The sequence below is a fragment of the Rhincodon typus genome, chromosome 4 (genome assembly GCF_021869965.1).
Source record: "Rhincodon typus isolate 14 chromosome 4, sRhiTyp1.1, whole genome shotgun sequence".
NCBI classification, from domain to species: Eukaryota; Metazoa; Chordata; class Chondrichthyes; order Orectolobiformes; family Rhincodontidae; genus Rhincodon; species Rhincodon typus.
This window is the reverse complement of record NC_063335.1, coordinates 71,876,148-71,894,308: the sequence shown is the minus strand read 5'-3', so window position 1 is coordinate 71,894,308 and position 18,161 is coordinate 71,876,148. Positions and strand designations below refer to the sequence as shown.

Below are 18,161 nucleotides of genomic sequence, written 5' to 3'. Positions count from 1 at the left end.
CGCTGTACCCGGTGTGGCTTCCTCTACATCGGGGAAACCAAGCGGAGGCTGGTGTTTTGGATCTAGGTGTCTAGCCGCAACAGCCAATGTGGAATGATTGTGCATCCCAGGTTTTAAAAAGAGTCAGAATTGGGGAGCACAAAGCTTGAAAGAGTGAGAATGGATGAACTTACAGAAGTGGGTAAGGATGAGACCATAGAGGAATTTGTTGATGATAGTTTTCAAATTAAGCTTATACCAGAGCAGAAGCTAATATAGGTTAGTGAGTTGAACACAGAAGGGATGGATGCATTGAATTAGGTGAGAGTTAGAGTTTTTAATGAACATGGGAAGCTGACCAAGAGTGAATTGAATTAGTCAGGTCTAGAACTTTTTAAACAAAAAAGGCATATCTGAATGCTTTTGTAGCCCGTGAGCAGGGGTGGAGTCATTTGATATGTAGTTGGAAACAGGCAGACCTGGTAATGGAACACATGTGGTTGTTGGTCAGCCATCTATTAGAACACCAGTGTTATGAAATATCTGGTTCAGCCTCAGACTGGAACCAGGGAGAGGGTTGCATTGATTGTTAGAGAGGGGAGCAAAGAAAATGGCTTTTTTTTTTACATTATTTTGGTCAACTGACACAGTGCATCAACTATGTTACGGTCAACAGAGAATTGGTAGACTGGCTCCCTTCTTTATCCATTTCTTGGTTCACTGCAACAGGTTTTTTTTTAAAGAGTTAACTTGCCAATTTACAGAGTTGCTTAACTAATTTAAGTAATATAAGTATAAAAGAAAAACACACATTACCAAGTTTTGTTGCAGGTTTTTAAAAAGAAAACAGTATTTATTATATTTAAGCACCTAATCCAAAACAAAATAAAAACATGCCAAGGAAAAGACCTTGTCTATTTACCCTATCCATGCCCGTCACGATTTTATAAACCTTGATAAGGTCACCCCTCAGCCTCCGATGCTCCAGGGAAAATAGCCCCAGTCTATTCAGCCTCTTCCTATAGCTGAAACCCAAACTATAACTCAAAATTTGGCAACATTCTTAGAAATCTTTTCTGAACACTTTCAAGTTTCACAACATTCTTCCTGTAGCAGGCAGATCAGAATTGCACACAGTAGTCAAATAGTGGCCTAACCAATGTCCTGTAGAGTCATAACATGACCTCCCAACTCCTATACTCAATGTACTGACCAATAACGACAAGCAAACCTAATGCCACTTTCACTATCTTGTCTACCTGTGATTCCACTTTCAAGGAACTGTGAACCTGCACTTCAAGGTCTCTTTGTTCAACAATACTCCCCAGGACCCCTTACCATTAAGTGAATAGGTCCTGCCCTGATTTGTCTTTCCAAATTGCAGCACCTCACATTTGTCTAAACTAAATTCCATCTACCACTTTTGGGCCCATTAGCCCATCTGATCAAGATCCCGTCGTACTTGGAGATAACCTTCTTTGCTGTTCATGACACTTCCAATTTTGGTGTCATCTGCAAACATAGTAACCGTACGTCCTATGTTCCCATCCAAATCATGTATAAAAATGACAAAGCAGTGGACCCAGCACTGATCCTTGTGGCACACCATTGGTGACAGGCCTGCAGTCTGAAAAGCAATCCTCCACCACCACCTGCCTTTTACCTTTGAGCCAGTTCTGTATCCAAATGGCTAGTTCTCCCTCTATTCCATGTGATCTAACTTTGCTAACCAGTCTTGTTGAATGCCTTACTGAAGTCCATATAAATCACGTCAGCCTCGTCAATCCTCTACTTCTTCAAAAAACTCAACCAAGTTCGTGAGACATAACGTCCCACGCTCAAAGCTATGTTGACTATCCCTAATCAGTCTTTGCCTTTCCAAATATATGTCTCTCAAACAACTTGCCCACCACTGATGTCATGCTCACCAGTCTATAGTTCCCTGGCTTTTCCTTCCCACCTTTCCTAAACAGTGGCACCATTTTAGCCAATCTAGTCTTCTGGCACCTCATCTGTGGCTATCGATGATACAAATATCTCAGCAAGGGGCCCAGCAATTACTTCCCTAACCCTCTGAGTTTTAGGGTACACCTGATCAGGTCTTGGGGTTTTAAGATGTCTAGCACCTCCTTCTTTGTAATATGGACGTTTTTCAAGATGTCGCCATTTATTTCTCCACGTTCTCTATCTTCTACATCCTTTCCCACAGTAAATACTGATGCAAAATACTCATATTTATTATCTCCCCTATCTCATGCAGTTCCACAAATAGGCGGGCTTGCTGATTTTTAAGGGGCCCTATTTTCTCATTAGTCACCCTTTTTGTACTTAATGTATTTGTACAATCCCTTTGGATTGTCCTTAACCTTATTTGCCAAAGCTATCTCATCTTGTTTTTGTCCTCATGATTTCCCTCTTAAGTATACTTCTATTGCCTTTATACTCTTCTGGGGATTCACTCAATCTCAGCTGTCTAGACCTGACACATGCTTCCTTCTTATTGTTGACCAACACCTCAACCTGTCTAGTCATCCAGCATTCCCTACACCTACCAGCTTTGTCCTTCACCCTAATGGGAACATAATGTCCCTGGACTCTCGTTACCTTATTTTTGACAGCTTCCCATTATCTGGCTGACCCTTTACCTGCGAATATCTGCCCCCAATCAACTTTTGAAAGTTCTTGCCTAATACTGTCAAAATTGGCCTTCCTCCAATTTAGGGCTTCAACTTATCGATCTGATCTGTCCTTTTCAATCACTGTTTTAAAACTGATAGAATTATCGTCACTGCCTCCAAAGTGCTCTCCCACTAATACTTCATCTCCTGCCCAGCCTTATATCCAAAGAGTACGTCAAGTTTTGCATCTTCTGTAGTAGGTACATCCACATACTGAATTAGAAAATTTTCTTGTACACACTTATCAAGTACCTCTATCAAAGCCCTTAACAATATGGCAGTCCCAATCTACGTTTGAAAAGTTAAAATCCCCTACCATAGCCACCCTATTATTCTTACAGATAACAGATCTTCTTACAAATTTGTGTTTCAGTTTCCCGCTATTGGGTGTCTATAGTACAATCCCAATAAAGTGATCATCTCTTCTTAATTCTCAGTTCCACCCAAATAACTTCCCTGGACGTATTCCCAGGAATGTCCTCCCCAAGAACAGCCATAATGTTGTTCCTAATCAAAAACGCCACTCTCCCTCCTCTCTTGTACCACCCCGTCTCCTCTCTTGTACCACCCCCAGTTTCTATCCTTCCTATAGCATCTACACCCTGGAACATTAAGCTGCCAGTCTCACCCATCCCTGAGCCACATCTCTGTAATTGCTGTGATATCCCAGTCCCATGTTCCCAACCATGCCCTGAGTTCCTCTGCCTTACCTGTCGGGCTCTTGTGTTGAAATAAATGCAGTTTAATTCATCAGTCCTATCTTATTCTCTGCTTTGTTCCTGCCTGCCCTGACTGTTTGACTTGCTCCTTTTCCCAACTGTACCAGTCTCAGACTGATCTCTTTCCTCACTTCCTCACTGGGCTCTCTTCCCTCCCACTTTGTAGTTTAAATCCTCTAGCAAATCTGCACCCCGCGCTCCCCCCCCCCCCCCACGCCCCCCACCCCAAGTATGTTAGTCACTTTCCAATTCAGGTGCAATCTGTCTTTATACAGGTCATTTCTACCCGATTTAAAGATTACAATGATGCAAAAATGTGAATCCTTCTCGCTTGCACCAGCTCCTCAGCCACATATTCATCTGCTCTATCCTTCTATTCCTATTCTCACTAGCTCGTGGCACTGGGAGTAATCCAGATATTACTAGCCTCAAGGACCTCCCTTTTAAATTCCAGCCTAACTTTCTGTACTCTCTCCTCAGAATCTCATCTTTTTCTCTTTCCGTGTTGTTAGTTCCAGTGTTTACAATGACTGACCTCCTGCTGGACCCTCTCACCTTTGAGAATATTCTGCACCCTCTCTGAGATATCCTTGATCCTGGCACAAGGAGGCAACACACCATTCTGATGCCTCATTGTCAGCCACAGAAACGTCTGTCTGTGCCTCTGACTACAGAGTTCCCTACCACAATCAATCGCTTGCAACCTGACATACCCCTAGTTGCAGTAGAGCTGGACTTGGTACCAGAAACCTGGCTGTCAGTGCTACATTTCCCAGAGAGTCCATCACCCCCTACATTTTCCAAAACGGCATACTTGTTTGAGACGGGGATAGCCAGAGGACACTCCTGTATGACCTTCCTTCCTCTCTTACCTTTCCTGGAGGTAACCCATCTACCTGGCAGTATCTGCCATCCATCACACCCCCTAGCTCCTGTAAATTCCTCCTAGTCTCTCACTGCTGCTCCAAACAATCTGTACTATCCAATAGAATTTGCAACCAAGCACACTTCCTGCAGACATAATTATCAGTAATGTGAAAACTCTCCTTAATCTCCCACATGCAACAGGAACAGCACATCACTCTACTAAAGGCCACCTTTGCATCTTAACAATCAATAGACCCAGAAAATTGGACAGTCTTACTGCTGTAAAAACACTGCTGTAGGCTAACTTAGTATCCATGTTTTTATATTTTTAAAGTTTAATCAAAAGACAGATCTCAATAGAATCATATCATAAGAGAACCCACTCTACACACTACTGTAGATTTACAAAAAAAACAGTAAGGGTATGCTTTAAAACTAGGCACTTTGCTCCCCTGCTGTGAGCTCCCCCACACAGGTTTCTCCAAAGTCAGCTGTGAATTTTGCTGTATGTTTATTTTTCTTAGATGAACTCCGATATCCAGAGTTGGTGGATAAATTGGAAATTCTGATTACTGGGGTGATAAGTATCTTTCAGCTAAAATAAATGAATGGAGTCAATCACTTCAGTAAAAACAAACTTTTTTACTTTATGCAGAGCTCAAATTTTCTTCCAAGTTTAATTTTTATAAAAATACTTGTTTAACAGGACAAGCGTTTGAAATATTAAGAATTACATTGTCATGACTGATTCTGTTCCTTCAATTCTAATTGCTTTGCCTGTTGAAATTTTAGGACTTTTTTGTGAATAATTGATTGCTGAGTGTGAGAATTCAAGCAAACTATTGATTTGAGAAGGTTTGAATTAATCGAGAGTGTGTGATAGAGAGCTTATACTGTCTCTAGAAATAGATGACAGCTGGTGGAGAAATACTATACTATAAACTAATGTTAATTATATTGATATAAACAGCATTCATTAAATAATTTGAACAACTTAATCTGTTTAAATTTAAAATCTATATTTCTGAATAAATAGTGGACTTATAATTTTTAATGCTGTATGTATTAAGAACAGATTTGATTCTTTCAGCTCCTTAAAAACTGAATCCAATCTTGAAGCCATGAAATCTATCCCGAGTGAAAAACTGATGATAGAAACTGGTAAGGTTTTTTTTTTTAATCTAGATTTACCCAAAATGTAAAGTTTGGGTAAAGGACAGACCAGCAATAGAAACACTAAATTTCTATTTGGAGAGCTTGATGCAAAAATAATTAGCTGATGTATTTGTTTGCAGAGGACCAATTTTATTGGTTTCACTAGATTGAAAAAATAAAAATGGTTCTAATGTACAGAGCTATAGTACATAATGGATCACTAGGGTGACAGTCTGCAGAGATAAGGAATATAGTTTGCTATTATACAGCTCTGCAGTGGAGTACAGGCCAGGAATTTCTGGACCATCCTCCACACCAGTAATCGTTTTAAACCAGACATTATATGATATTCCTGTAATTTCTGATTTAGACTGCTGAGATTTGGCATGTAATCCATCTGTACAGCTGAGCAGCAAGTATTTAATATTTTATACCAGCACAGTAAAATTTCAATAGCAAGCTGATTATGTTCATAATTTTTTACTTACAGTAATAGTTACAGCCAAGTTGTTACAAAATAAAATAATTATTTATTTGTTTTACAACTTTTAATCTGTGAATGTGCAGAAGACTGTTTCTTGCTTTGTTGAAGTTAAATTACTTTTAAATTATCCAGAGTGTTAATAGTTGCAAAATACCTTTTGTTTATATAGTTTAGACGCTTGGGCATTACCTCTAACAGTGCAATTTTCTCACCTGTATTCTCTATCTTCTGCATGTATTAATTTTTGAATGGGATGAGGGTCTATGACATTCACCTTTTAGTATTTAACCAAAGTAATTATTTCTTAATTGGTGAGCAGAGAAAGTCAGTCTCCGTATATTGTTCAACTGTTGGAGCATTGCAGCCCTGTCCTGTCCCAAGATCCACACCTGAACCTGCAGGGGGCACTGCTGAATATTTGTGAACAGGAGTTCAGCCATGTTTACTCTCTTATTACAACATTCTTCCAAGATGCTTCAGTTTTCCATCTTACTGATGCTCTTTGTGCTCGGTATGACTTTCAGTGCTGAGATAACTCCACAATGAAGAGAGAGAGAGGGTTTATAACTGAAATCTTCCTAGACTGTATGACTCAGCTATTTATCAAGTAGATCCATTGTGTCAGTTTTGTCCCTCTAATTTTCACTGCCTCCAGAGGCAGTTGGATATAAAACTCTGAATTTCAAGAGAAAGATGACAGAGCTATGTCACTACTAGCGAAGTATCTTTATCAATATGATGGGGTGGGGTGTCTTTGGGCTTGGGTGTAAAGTAGTTACAACTTTATAACAAACTGTGTTCTTATCCACATCACAATAGGAGTCATTAGAGATGGTCACTAGTGGAAGCCATGGCTGTATTTTTTTCTATTGTTGCTAGTTATGGAGTCTGATTTTGCTCAATTGATTCTTAAATCAAATCAGCCAACTAGTGGATTATGATGCTGACTAAATTGTACAGCTCAGTACCACACACATATGACTGACATATTGGTAAAAGTTGGATTTTAAATTTTTGGTGAATTTCATCAGTGATAGTATGTTGGTCTTTATTATAAGAAGTAGAAAAGTCTGAAGTCCTGAAAGAAAGTAGTCCTACAATTATATAGAGCTTTGGTGAGGCTACATCAGGTGTAGTTTACACAGATTTGGTCTGCTTAGTTAAGGAAAGACGTACTTGCTTTTGAGGGATCACTAAGATCATTCGTGGGATGAGAGGGTTGTCTGAGAAAAGATTGAGAAGAATGGGTCTGGCGTTTGGAACGGTAATCCCATTGAAATTGATAAATTTTCTGGACGGCCTGACAGGTTGATTCTGTGAGACTGCCAACCCTAGCTGGAGAGTCTTTAATTAAAAATCATAGTCTTAGGATATGTGTGAAGCCATTTAGGATTCAAATGATTGGATATTTCTTCACTTGGAGTTTAGTATTTTCTATCCTAAAAAGAACTATGGATGCTGAGCTGTTGAGTATATTCAAGACCAAAAGCGTTAGATTTTTTAAGCACTTAGGGAATTGAAGATTATGAGGATACAGGGAAAAGTGGAGATGGAAGATTAGCTATGATCCTTTTGAGTTGTGGGACAGTGTTAAGGGGCCAAATGGCTCACTCCAGTTCTTATTTCTTATGGACTTTCTCAGGTCAGGTATATTTGATGTAGTGCAGAGCTCTTTCAATTGAAACCCAACAATATGCCTCAATTCCAGCCATGAAAGGCTACATCCTTATGTCTGAATTAAAAGCAAAGTTGCCATTTGGTATTGATATTTCTTGCAAAGAAAGGTTAACCCTAGTTCCAGAAGTGAAAAGATGTTTTTGCTAATCTTTTAATTAAACTGTCCGGATAAGAAACAATTTCGATTTATTTTGTTGTAGCTTCAACTCTTCATTTCATTTTTTTGTTTACATTTGAAAAGATGCACCATGGTGTGGAGTAAAGAACACGCATGCTGGTGCTAAATTTGTGACAACCACCTTTCCAACAAAAAAGAAGTGGGAAGAGGGACACTGCCTCAAGGACAGGAATGAACCATGCCATATTGTGTGAGTATGAAAAAAAGTTCTCTCCTAGTTGATTCAAATTCTCAACCTGTTTTGTGCCTATTTATTTTGTTGAGCTTTCTCTCAAGATGGTTATTGCAAATGAAGTGCCATTAGCGACATAATTCCTTCCGTACTGGACCAAAGAGCATGCTTCAATAACCAGGCTATATTTTGACATTCACTAGCATCACTTTGATTCCTAATTAGGGAATATATCTAGTTTCTTTTTCTGTGGCTCTTTCTAGATAGAGTGCAATGCAATGTCCATAAGTTGGTAGATCTACGCACCAAAGAAAAATATTCCTGAAGCTCCCTTCACCGCACCAGTAGATTAAAATTATCTCTAATTTTTAAGGTATAGTCTTCTTCAGAAAGTCAGGTAAAAGGCTTCAAAATGAGGTCAAATGGTTAAAAAAACATTCTTTTGGCTGTGCATGTTGCATGTCAATTTTTGCGATTGAATTAGGGCAGCTATAATACAAGTCTTGTGGAAGTCTACTAATCTTTAGATGTCCTTATTACTTCCTCCAATAGTTTTTTTTTTAGCATTATTGTCCCTTTCATCTAAACCATGCATATTCAAACCTACCTGTTGAGTCTTTGCAGCTGCTACCACCAATGAAGTTGGTGCTGCCTGACCTCTGGCCTGTAACCTCATAGTTCAGCTCCAGGCCACACTAGATGTTCCTTCCCTTTCTTTATATGTTGCTCTGTTTATTATTGCATGCTCCTGTTTTGAGCCTTATCTCCCTCCCCACTATTCATGCAACTTCATGTACTAATCACTTACTCTATTCTCATTTATCCTGGACAGCCTCCTATTAGGCAAATGGAGTCCATCATTTGTCTGTTGAACAGATGTTTAATAGTTTAACTATTTCAGGCAGTTGAAGCAGCTATTTGAGTGGGATCGTTGTCATTAAGTCCTTCCAGGCAGCCCCAAGTGTTGAACAAGTGACAATCTTCTGAATCTCAAGCTGTATTAACAGTTTCTGCTAAAGGTCGGAAACTGATCAGATTGCTGTGTACTTAAGCTCTCTATAGGTAAATAGTGCTAAAGGAGTTTGTCTGTACTCAGGAATATTTTCCACAATTAGAGGATTAGTACAGTTTAGTAGTAATAAATATCTACAGTTAATAGTACAGAAGTCCATAAATGCTGTCCTCACCAATTGCAAGTTCTGATTCGGAGCAGGAGAAACTCCCTGCAAGTTTCCACTTTCCAATTTGTTATTTCAGAGAATCACCTCCTAGGAAAGAGAAGTAGTAAAGATCTGAACTCAAATCCCAGAGCTGATGGTACTTGCTTTCTGAAATTTGGATTTGACTTGTTCATAAAGATCTGTTCTAAACCAATAACCCCACCATCTTAATAACAAATTGTGTTTTTGTGAACAGGCCCTGCTGTAGACAAATGAGCATTTACCTTGAACTCTCCACTTGACCCTCCTGTACCTTTCCACTTCTATCTGAGCCTTTCCCCATATTTGCCATTGCTAATGTGTCCCTAACACAGTCCCTGCCATTATGCTTCCCAGCCACAACTTGCATCCAGCTTTCCTGTGTTCGCCTCTGCAAGTACTTTACACCAGGACTACAACTGTTCGGCTCACCACTTCTCATGGCTATCAAGGCTGGATAATAAGCTGAGCCAGAAATGCCCAAATTCTTAAAAAAAAATTAAAAGGAGATGCTTTCTTGGAATTGAGATTAAGAAACCACATTGGGCAATTTAGATTTGTCACTTTAGTAATCTTGTTTATTGCTTATATCATTATAATTAAAGAAGTTGGATGGCATGATTATAACCACGATACTCCCTTTTTAAATTTAAAATTTCAATTAACTTTGTTATAATAACATTGAGGGTTGCATACTGTTCTTGAAACATTTATTTAAAAGCCAAAATAATAAGTTAAGCATCATTACAAAATGCAGCAAAGCATTAGCAAAACAATGATGTGGTAAAAATGGTTCACAACATTTCACCCACTCAACAAATTTTATACTAAGGTTGATAGATGAATACTGAGCAATATTCATTTAGATAGGTTCAATCATTATAAAACCTCCAAATAGTCTGCTGTTAGTGAATACTACTATATATTTTTGTGTCTGTGTTTTCATGACTTCCACTCTTCTACAGTTTTCCTTCTAGGGACAGCATGGTAGCTCATTGGCTAGCACTGCTGCCTGACAGTGCCAGGGAACCAAGTTCAATTCCAGCCTCGGGCAACTGTTTATGTGGAATTTGCATTCTCCCTGTGTCTGCGTGGTTTCCCCCGGTGCTCCAGTTTACTCCCACAGTCCAAAGGTGTGCAGGTTAGGTGGAATGGCCATGCTAAATTGCCCATAATATCCAGGGATGTGCAGGCTAGGTAGATTAGCCATGGGAATTGCAGAGTTACAGGGATAGGATGGGATGCTCTTCGGACATCTGGTGTGGACTCAATGGGCCAAATGGTCTACTTCCACACTGTAGGGATTCTATTATTGTAATTGCTGTGCGTAGCCTGTTTGTTATGTGATTGCTGCATGTGTGCAGATCCTAAAGTAAACATTGTGTGCAGCATTTTGTTCAGTGAACAGTATGTTCTGGATTGCTGCACAGCAGCACAAATACACAGCTCAGTGGGATCATTTATTCTTCTGTCTGTGAGATCTGCTCAAATTGAGTTTGCAGACTAGTGAAGATGCTCTCCTTTGTGGAGAAGCATGCAGAAATTATACAAGAACAGGAACAGTAATAAGGTAGAGAAAGCTTGTGTCAATTAAACCCAAGGACAGAACTTGTAAATTTCAGTGTAACGAATGTTCAGTTTTATGACAATTCAGAACAAGATCATAAGATTTAGGAGCAGAATTAGGTAATTCAGCCTTTTGTGTCTGCTCCACTGTTTGATCACGGTTGATATGTTTCTCAACACAACACTCCTGCCTTCCCCCTGTAACCCTTGATCCCCTTACTAACCAAGAACCTATTGGTCTCTGTTTTAAATATACTGAATAAATTGGCCTCCACAGCCTTTTGCCAAAATAAGTTCCACAGATTAACCACCCTCTGGTTGAAGAAATTCCTCCTCATCTCAGTTCGAAAGGGTTGTCCCTTCACCTTGAAGCTGTGCCCTGAGTCAGGTCCTAGCCTTTCCTCTCTATGGAGACATCTTCTCAACGTTCAATCTGTCTAGGCCTCTCGGTATTCTGTAAGTTTCAAGAGATACCTCCTCATCCTCCTACATTGAGTAAAGACCCACAGTCCTCAATTGCTCCTCATATGACAAGTTGTATTTCCTGGGATTATTCTTATAAACCTCCTCTGGACCATCTCCAAGGCCAGCACATACTTCTCAGATATGGGGCTCAAAACTGCTCACAAATTTCCAAATGCAGTCTGACCACAGCCTTATACAGCCTCAGCCAGTACATCCCTACTCTTGTATTCTAGCCCTTTTGAAATGAATGCCCACATTGCATTTGCCTTCCTAACTGCCAACTGAACCTGTATGTTAGGGTTAAGAGAATCCTGAACTAGGACTCCTTGGTGCTTCAGATTTCCAAAGCTATTTCCATTTAGAAGATAGTCTACACCCCTATTCTTCCTACCAAAGTGCATAACACCATATTTTCCCACATCATATTCCATCTGCCACTTTGCCCACTCTCCTAGCCCTAAATCCTTCTGCAGCCTCCTTGCTTCCTTGCACCTATCTTTGTCGTCAGCAAACATTTGCATCACAGCTAGCTTTTCTGAAACACATTGCTGCAAAAACTAGGCAGTTTCTTATAGAATAATTTTGTTATGCAGGTAAAGACATCAAATTTGAATAGGTTTAGAAATACATAATTTACATTGTTAAGTCTCTAACTGCCTATTACATTCATCCCTAATAATTTTTTTCTTTAATAGACAAATATTGGAGATAATGGCTGCAGTGCGGGAAGAAGATACACGTGAGCTGAGCAACACTATGTACAATAATACTGTGAAGGTCTTCTTTCCTAATAGTTGATCAACAATCATATCATCCTGACCAATTGATTTTAAGTTTACACAACCTAAGAGGCAGCTGGCAATGGCATCCATTTCCAGGATGGTGCTACCTAGTTTTTGTTGTTGAATCCAATGCATGAGCTACTCTAGATTGATATGAATTTATCCCCACCACAGCTGTACGTGTTCTGTTAAAAATCAGTGAAATTGCTCATGTTGGTAACATTGGAAGATACTTTTGAAAAATTTTGATGGGATGGGAAAGCTGACTCCGTCTAATGCATGGATACCAACTTCCCTCCCCTATCTACCTGAACAGTTCAAAAGTGTAATTACACTGACAGAAGATTGACCAAGTACCTTAGTGGTATTTTTCAATCTGTAATACCTCAGTGTACAAAATCATTGTATTGTACTATTGTTATTTTATTATAATCCTGATTGTGACAGATGTATTATAGTAAACCTGTAACCAGAGATCAGTACTGAATTAAATTTTAAGTTCTTTCTATGCAAGGAACAAAAGGACATTAAGGACATGATATGGTCAACTTGTTTGGTTTGGAGCAAGATGAATGGCATAGCATTAATATGCAACTCTGTTTGATTGCTTTTAGAATATACTGAATATATCTATTTTATGATCTTGAGATATATTGTAAAACCTGATGATAACAAGATTGTCATTTAAGATTATATAGAGGAAGACATTATAGTTTTGTTCCAGTGCCCATTGAGACAAAAATATAAGTGGTGGAAGATATAGAACAATGTAGCTATCATGTACAAAATCTACATTCATGACCTGTCACTGGGATATAATTGCTGGAATCTTGATGTGTGAGAAGTATTACCCGATCAATATGAGAGTCATTTGTTTGAAAATAAAACTTATATTCAGTAGTGAAGCATTCTTTTGTGCTTATCTCATTGCATGCTCTTCATGTTCAAGGAAAATCTGCAATTACATTTTGAACAAGTTTGATATTATAGAAATATTATATAATTGCAAGTTCTATTCAATTTCTTTCAATGTTTCAACAATGTACTCATACATTGGATCAGATTTTGTTTCCTGCTGTTCTTTGCACTTTGAGATTTTGTACTGGAACTTACTACAACATCAGAATGAGATAAAGCCCTCCTTTAGAGGTCTAGGATCTACTTGAACAGAGCAAGAAATTCCTTAGCAAGTCAGATTGAAGAATCATTACAGAACAATATAGTCTTAACCAGGAAGTGTCAATTAGAATATTTAATTCAAATGTTAATCAAATACGAAAAGTCAAATCAAAAGGGGAAGGAAGATTGTTTTCAGAGAGAAAAGTAAAATAAACAAAAGTGCAGAGATAGTAAGAATTGCTGATGCTGGAGTCAGAGATAATATAGTGTGGAGCTGGAGGAACACAGCAGGCCAGGCAGCATCAGAGGAGCAGGAAAGCTGACATTTGGGGTCAGGGCCCTTCAGAAATTAAGGGTTCCAACCCAAAATGTCAACTTTCCTGCTCCTCTTAGACAAAAGTGCAAGTTTTTTTAATCTCAAACTTAAAATCTGAATGAATAAGGTGATACATTTGTTAATTTTCAATGCCAGAAGGATTGTTTGACAGAAATTGAGATTTATCATGCTATTAAAGGATGATGAGACTGTAATGGACAAGACCCAAAATTTACTAAAACAAAAGCAGAAATTGCTGGAAAAACTCAGCTGGTCTGGCAGCATCTGTGGAGAGAAAGTAGAATTAATGTTTCAGGTACAATGACCCTTCTTCAGAACATTTACTGATGTGTTTAGTGAGAATACATCAAACACTATGGGAACTGCACATCACTCTATATTTTTCATTAGTGAGATATCTGTTTCTGGAAGAGCCAGGAAATTTGGATGCCACCTTTTTTGGATTTTTGTATCTAACTGCACGTCATCACCAGCATTTGCTGTCCAACTTAAAATTTTAATAGTGGTAAACAATGCAAGCTATTAGCTGCATCACTTTCTCTGAAGCAAAATCTGACAATTAGTATAGTAATTTATTAGGCAAATACATCAACCAATTTAACAAGATCCTATGAATCAATGTTTTTACAGTTTGGGAGGGATAAAAAGGTGATCAAGAGTAACGAGTCTCCTAAAAACAACATAAGAAAACGGTGGATATGATTTTGTGTCCATGCTTACAGTGGATTAAAAGGATGGCATGCTAGACATATCAAGAGAAGTAATATTGAAAGTGGAATCTAAATTACTGCAATCAAAGTAACAGCAACATCTCACTCGGTAAGTATGATTTCCATTCCTGGCTTTTAAAGGAAGTAATGAAAACATTGTAGATGCTCTAAATTCATGTGTTCTTGAATTAAAATGTTGCTTTAGGTTGGTGAATTATATTTTTTGCTCTGCTACTTTTAAATAAGAGGGAAACTCTGGAGTTGTAGACTTGTCAGCTCAACAACAATTGCTGGGATATTACTAAAATCTATATTTAAGGATAGGATGAGTGAACATCTGACAAGATGTTCAGCTCATTAGTGAGGCAGCATGGATTTGTAGAAAGTTTGTTGTACCTGATGAATCAAATTGAAATTACTGTATAGAGGTGGATAGGAAAATGAGGAAAGTTTGAGTGTTATTTGTATTGACTTCTTAAAGGCACTTAAAGCTTCTTAGGAGACGTTTATTAGCCATAGAATTGTAAGCTAAGCATTCATGAGATTAGGGGACTGGCTGGATAGGAATGGGTATAAAGGGCAAATATTTAAATTGGCAGGATGGGTCTCATAATACTCCACAAAGATTTATGCTGAGGTATCAGTATTCATTTTATTTAATTTAATCAGAAGTCACACGACACCAGGTTATAGTCCAACAGGTTTATCTGAAATCACAAGCTTTCGGAGTGCTGTTCCTTTGTCAGGTGAAGCACTTCATCTGACGAAGGAGCAGAGCTTCGAAAGCTTGTGATTTCAAATAAATCTGTTGAACTATAACCTGCTGTCGTGTGACTTCTGACATTGTCCACCCCAGTCCAACATTGACACTTCCACATAATTTAATGACAATGATAGGGAAAAGAATATATCCATGCAGGTGGCAGTCAAAGCAGTGTAGTTAAATCATGAAAATGTGGCTAATAAATCATAAGAGGGAAAAACTGTGATTAAAAACGGCTTTCAGTACAGGCAATGAAGGTTCAATCTTCCTCCTGATCTCAGCCAAAGAATTACCTAAAATGACTTCCCACTGCTACATGATCATCTCGGTGTCCCTTACGATCTATCCTTGGTGACCTATTTCTCATTGATCATATAATAACAATGTTTCCACATGTAAGCTGACCACACCCAACTCTACCTCATTTCTTCATCCCTCCATTATTACCTAAATTGTCAGATTGATTGATTGATTGTCTAACATCTAGTACAAGAGGAGCAGGAATTCCCTTTAACTATCAGGATCATGGGAGCAAGCCTGCTCTGTCATTCTATATCATTGTAGCTGATAGTCTACTTCAATACCTTCTCCCCACTCCTCCATGACCCTTTATGCCAAAGGAAGAGAAAAGTATTTCTGAGACAGTAAACGTAACTCCAGGATTGCTTTCCTGGTGCCAAGGTCAAGGATGTCATGACGCAGCTGAAAGACAAACTCCTGGAAGAGTGTGAACAGTTAGAGATTATGGTCCAAATTGGTGCCAAAGTATAGGAAGGTAGGGGGATGAGGTTCTGAATGTAGATTTTAGGGAGTTAGGATGAAAACTGAAAAGCCAGATCGAGTGCGATAACTTCAGGATTACTCCCAGTGCCACATGTTCATGAGCAGAGATATAGGATTGACTTGATGAAACACATCAGTGGAGAATTGGTAAAGGAGGGAAGGGATCAGATTTCTGAAGCATTAGGATGGATTCTGTACAGGTGAAACAAGCTGGACATTGTAACAGTTTCAGGATGAAAATCCTCACCAGGATGTTTGCTAATGCTTTTGGAAAAAGTTTAAGATAGCTTGTGAGGGAATGGGAATCTGAGGGGTAGGTCAAATTGGGAAGCAAGTAGCAAAGTGACAAGTGAAATTAAGGAGGAGGGTCGAAAGAATGTAGGCATTAACCAAAATGAGAATGCAAAACAAAGTGCCACGTACCTGAACGTATGCTGCATTTGCAACAAGGTAGATGATTTAAAAGTACGGAGGTAAATGGGAGTTATTTAATTGCCATTACGAAACCAGGTTGTAGATGGCTAAGTGTGGGAACTAAATATTAAAAGATATTCAATACTTAGAAAAGAAATGCCAAAATGGTGGTGCTGTGTTAATGATAAGGAATCAATGCAATAGTAAAGAAGTATCTCAGATCAGAACACAATGTGAAATCTGGCTGAAACAAAGCAACAGCAAGGCACAGCAAACATTGGTAGTACAAAAATGAAATTCTACATATGCTGGAGAGCTGCAATTTTTAAAAAAAAGTGTTGGAGTCACTGGAGCATAGGAGGGTGAGAGGAAACCTGATAGAAGTTTTTAAAATAATGTGAAGTATATATAGAGTTAATGGTGGTTGTCTTTTTCCTAGGATGGGGGATTTCAAGACAAGGTGACACATTTTTAAGGTGAGAGGAGAGAGATTGTGAAAGAAGATGTAAGAAGCAAATTTTTTTTTAAAGAGGGTGGCTCACGTGTGGAATGAACTTCCTGAGGAAGTGGTGAATGCATTAACAATTACAATGTTTAAAAAACATTTTGATGGGTACATGAACAGGAAAAGTTTGGAGGGGGTATGGGCCAGGAGCAGACAGGTGGGACTAGTTTAGTTTGGGATTATGTTCAGCATGGACTGGTTGGACCAAAGGGTCTGTTTCTGTGCTATATGACTCTATGACTATGAAACGCAGATCTCACTGCATTTGTGGAGGGAGAAACACAAGTTGTTTACATACCACCAAAGTGTAGTGATAGTGTAGTATGTCGTATTAATCAAGAGATCAATGAAATATCTAACATGCGTAATACAATCATTAAGAATGGCTTAAATCTGCATATAGATTGGGTAAACCTACAAGTATTAATGCAGTAGATGAGTTTCTGGACTGTTAGAGATGATAGGATTGGTTTTGTAGAGCAGTAGGTTCGAGAATAAACTGGAGAACAGGCTATTTTAGATCAATTGTGTAAAGATGCTAATGGAAAAGCTCAGCAGATCTGGCAGCATCTGTGTAACAGAATTAAAATTTTGATTCCTATATGACTTCTTCAGGACTGATTTGATTTGAAATATTAACTCAGTGCAGCTGGCTTTGGTCAGCAAGGTAGTTCTTAACCTAGATCTAAGAAAATAATTTTTTGTTTGTAGTTTGCATTTAAGGTATAATTATAATTTACTATGTAAGTTTAAATTTCATCTAAGTTTAAGATAGAAAATAGTTCATTAAGAAAACTGACAAACTTTTCCTTCTGTAACTAGGGCTGTGGTAAAACAATATACAAGTAGAGACAGGTCAGTGTGACTTAGCATTTGAGTTTGGCTTGGAATAGTGTGTTGGTAGTTGGTGAAGAAAGCAGTTAGGTAAAGGGGTGCTCCTTTGTTTGCTGCTCCTGTTTGTTTTTAAATCTTCTAGCAATTATGATGTGGAAGTGCCAGTGTTGGACTGGGGTGGACAAGGTCGGAAATCACAGGTTTATTTGAAATCAAGTTTTTGAACCAGTCAAAAGATCAGCACTTCAAAAGCTTGTGTGACTTCTGTTACAAAGGAGTAGTTGACACCTCTGTGATAATTAAAACCAAAACACCCAGAGAAGCTTGCCTCCCCTCGTAATCTGTTAAAGGAAATGTGAAAGGTATAATCTGCCTCTCACCCCCAATCTGTTATAAAGGAGTAGTTAAATGAAAGAAATCCCTGATACTCATTTTATAATAAACAAGTAACAATTTATCAGAACTACTAAAAAAACCACACAATTTGCCCTTAACTACTAACTATTTCAGAATAAAACAAAACTTTAACGGTAATGCTGTTCCAATAGATACAAATTCCACTTATATAAACCAAATAAATTTTTAAAAATTAAAAAAGTTAATCTCTCCAAATTACAGCCAGGCTAAGTCTTCCAGAGATAGTAGGAACTGCAGATGCTGGAGAATCTGAGATAACAAGGTGTAGAGCTGGATGAACACAGCAGGCCAAGCAGCATCAGAGGAGCAGGAAGGCTGACGTTTCGGGCCTAGAAGGGTCTAGGCCCAAAACGTCAGC

General features: G+C 38.5%; 1 protein-coding gene across 1 annotated transcript in view; it reads left to right on the top strand.

The window, feature by feature from the left end:
* tatdn1 (TatD DNase domain containing 1) overlaps positions 1–12,062 on the top strand; it is a 38,801-nt gene extending 26,739 nt beyond the window's left edge. Inside the window, exons 3-5 of the mRNA XM_048596130.1 lie at positions 5,334–5,404; positions 7,801–7,927; positions 11,835–12,062. Coding sequence (XP_048452087.1) covers positions 5,334–5,404; positions 7,801–7,927; positions 11,835–11,937 — 301 coding nt within the window. The 3' untranslated portion in view covers positions 11,938–12,062. The remainder of the gene's footprint in view (positions 1–5,333; positions 5,405–7,800; positions 7,928–11,834) is intronic.
* Positions 12,063–18,161: the final 6,099 nt, after the last annotated feature.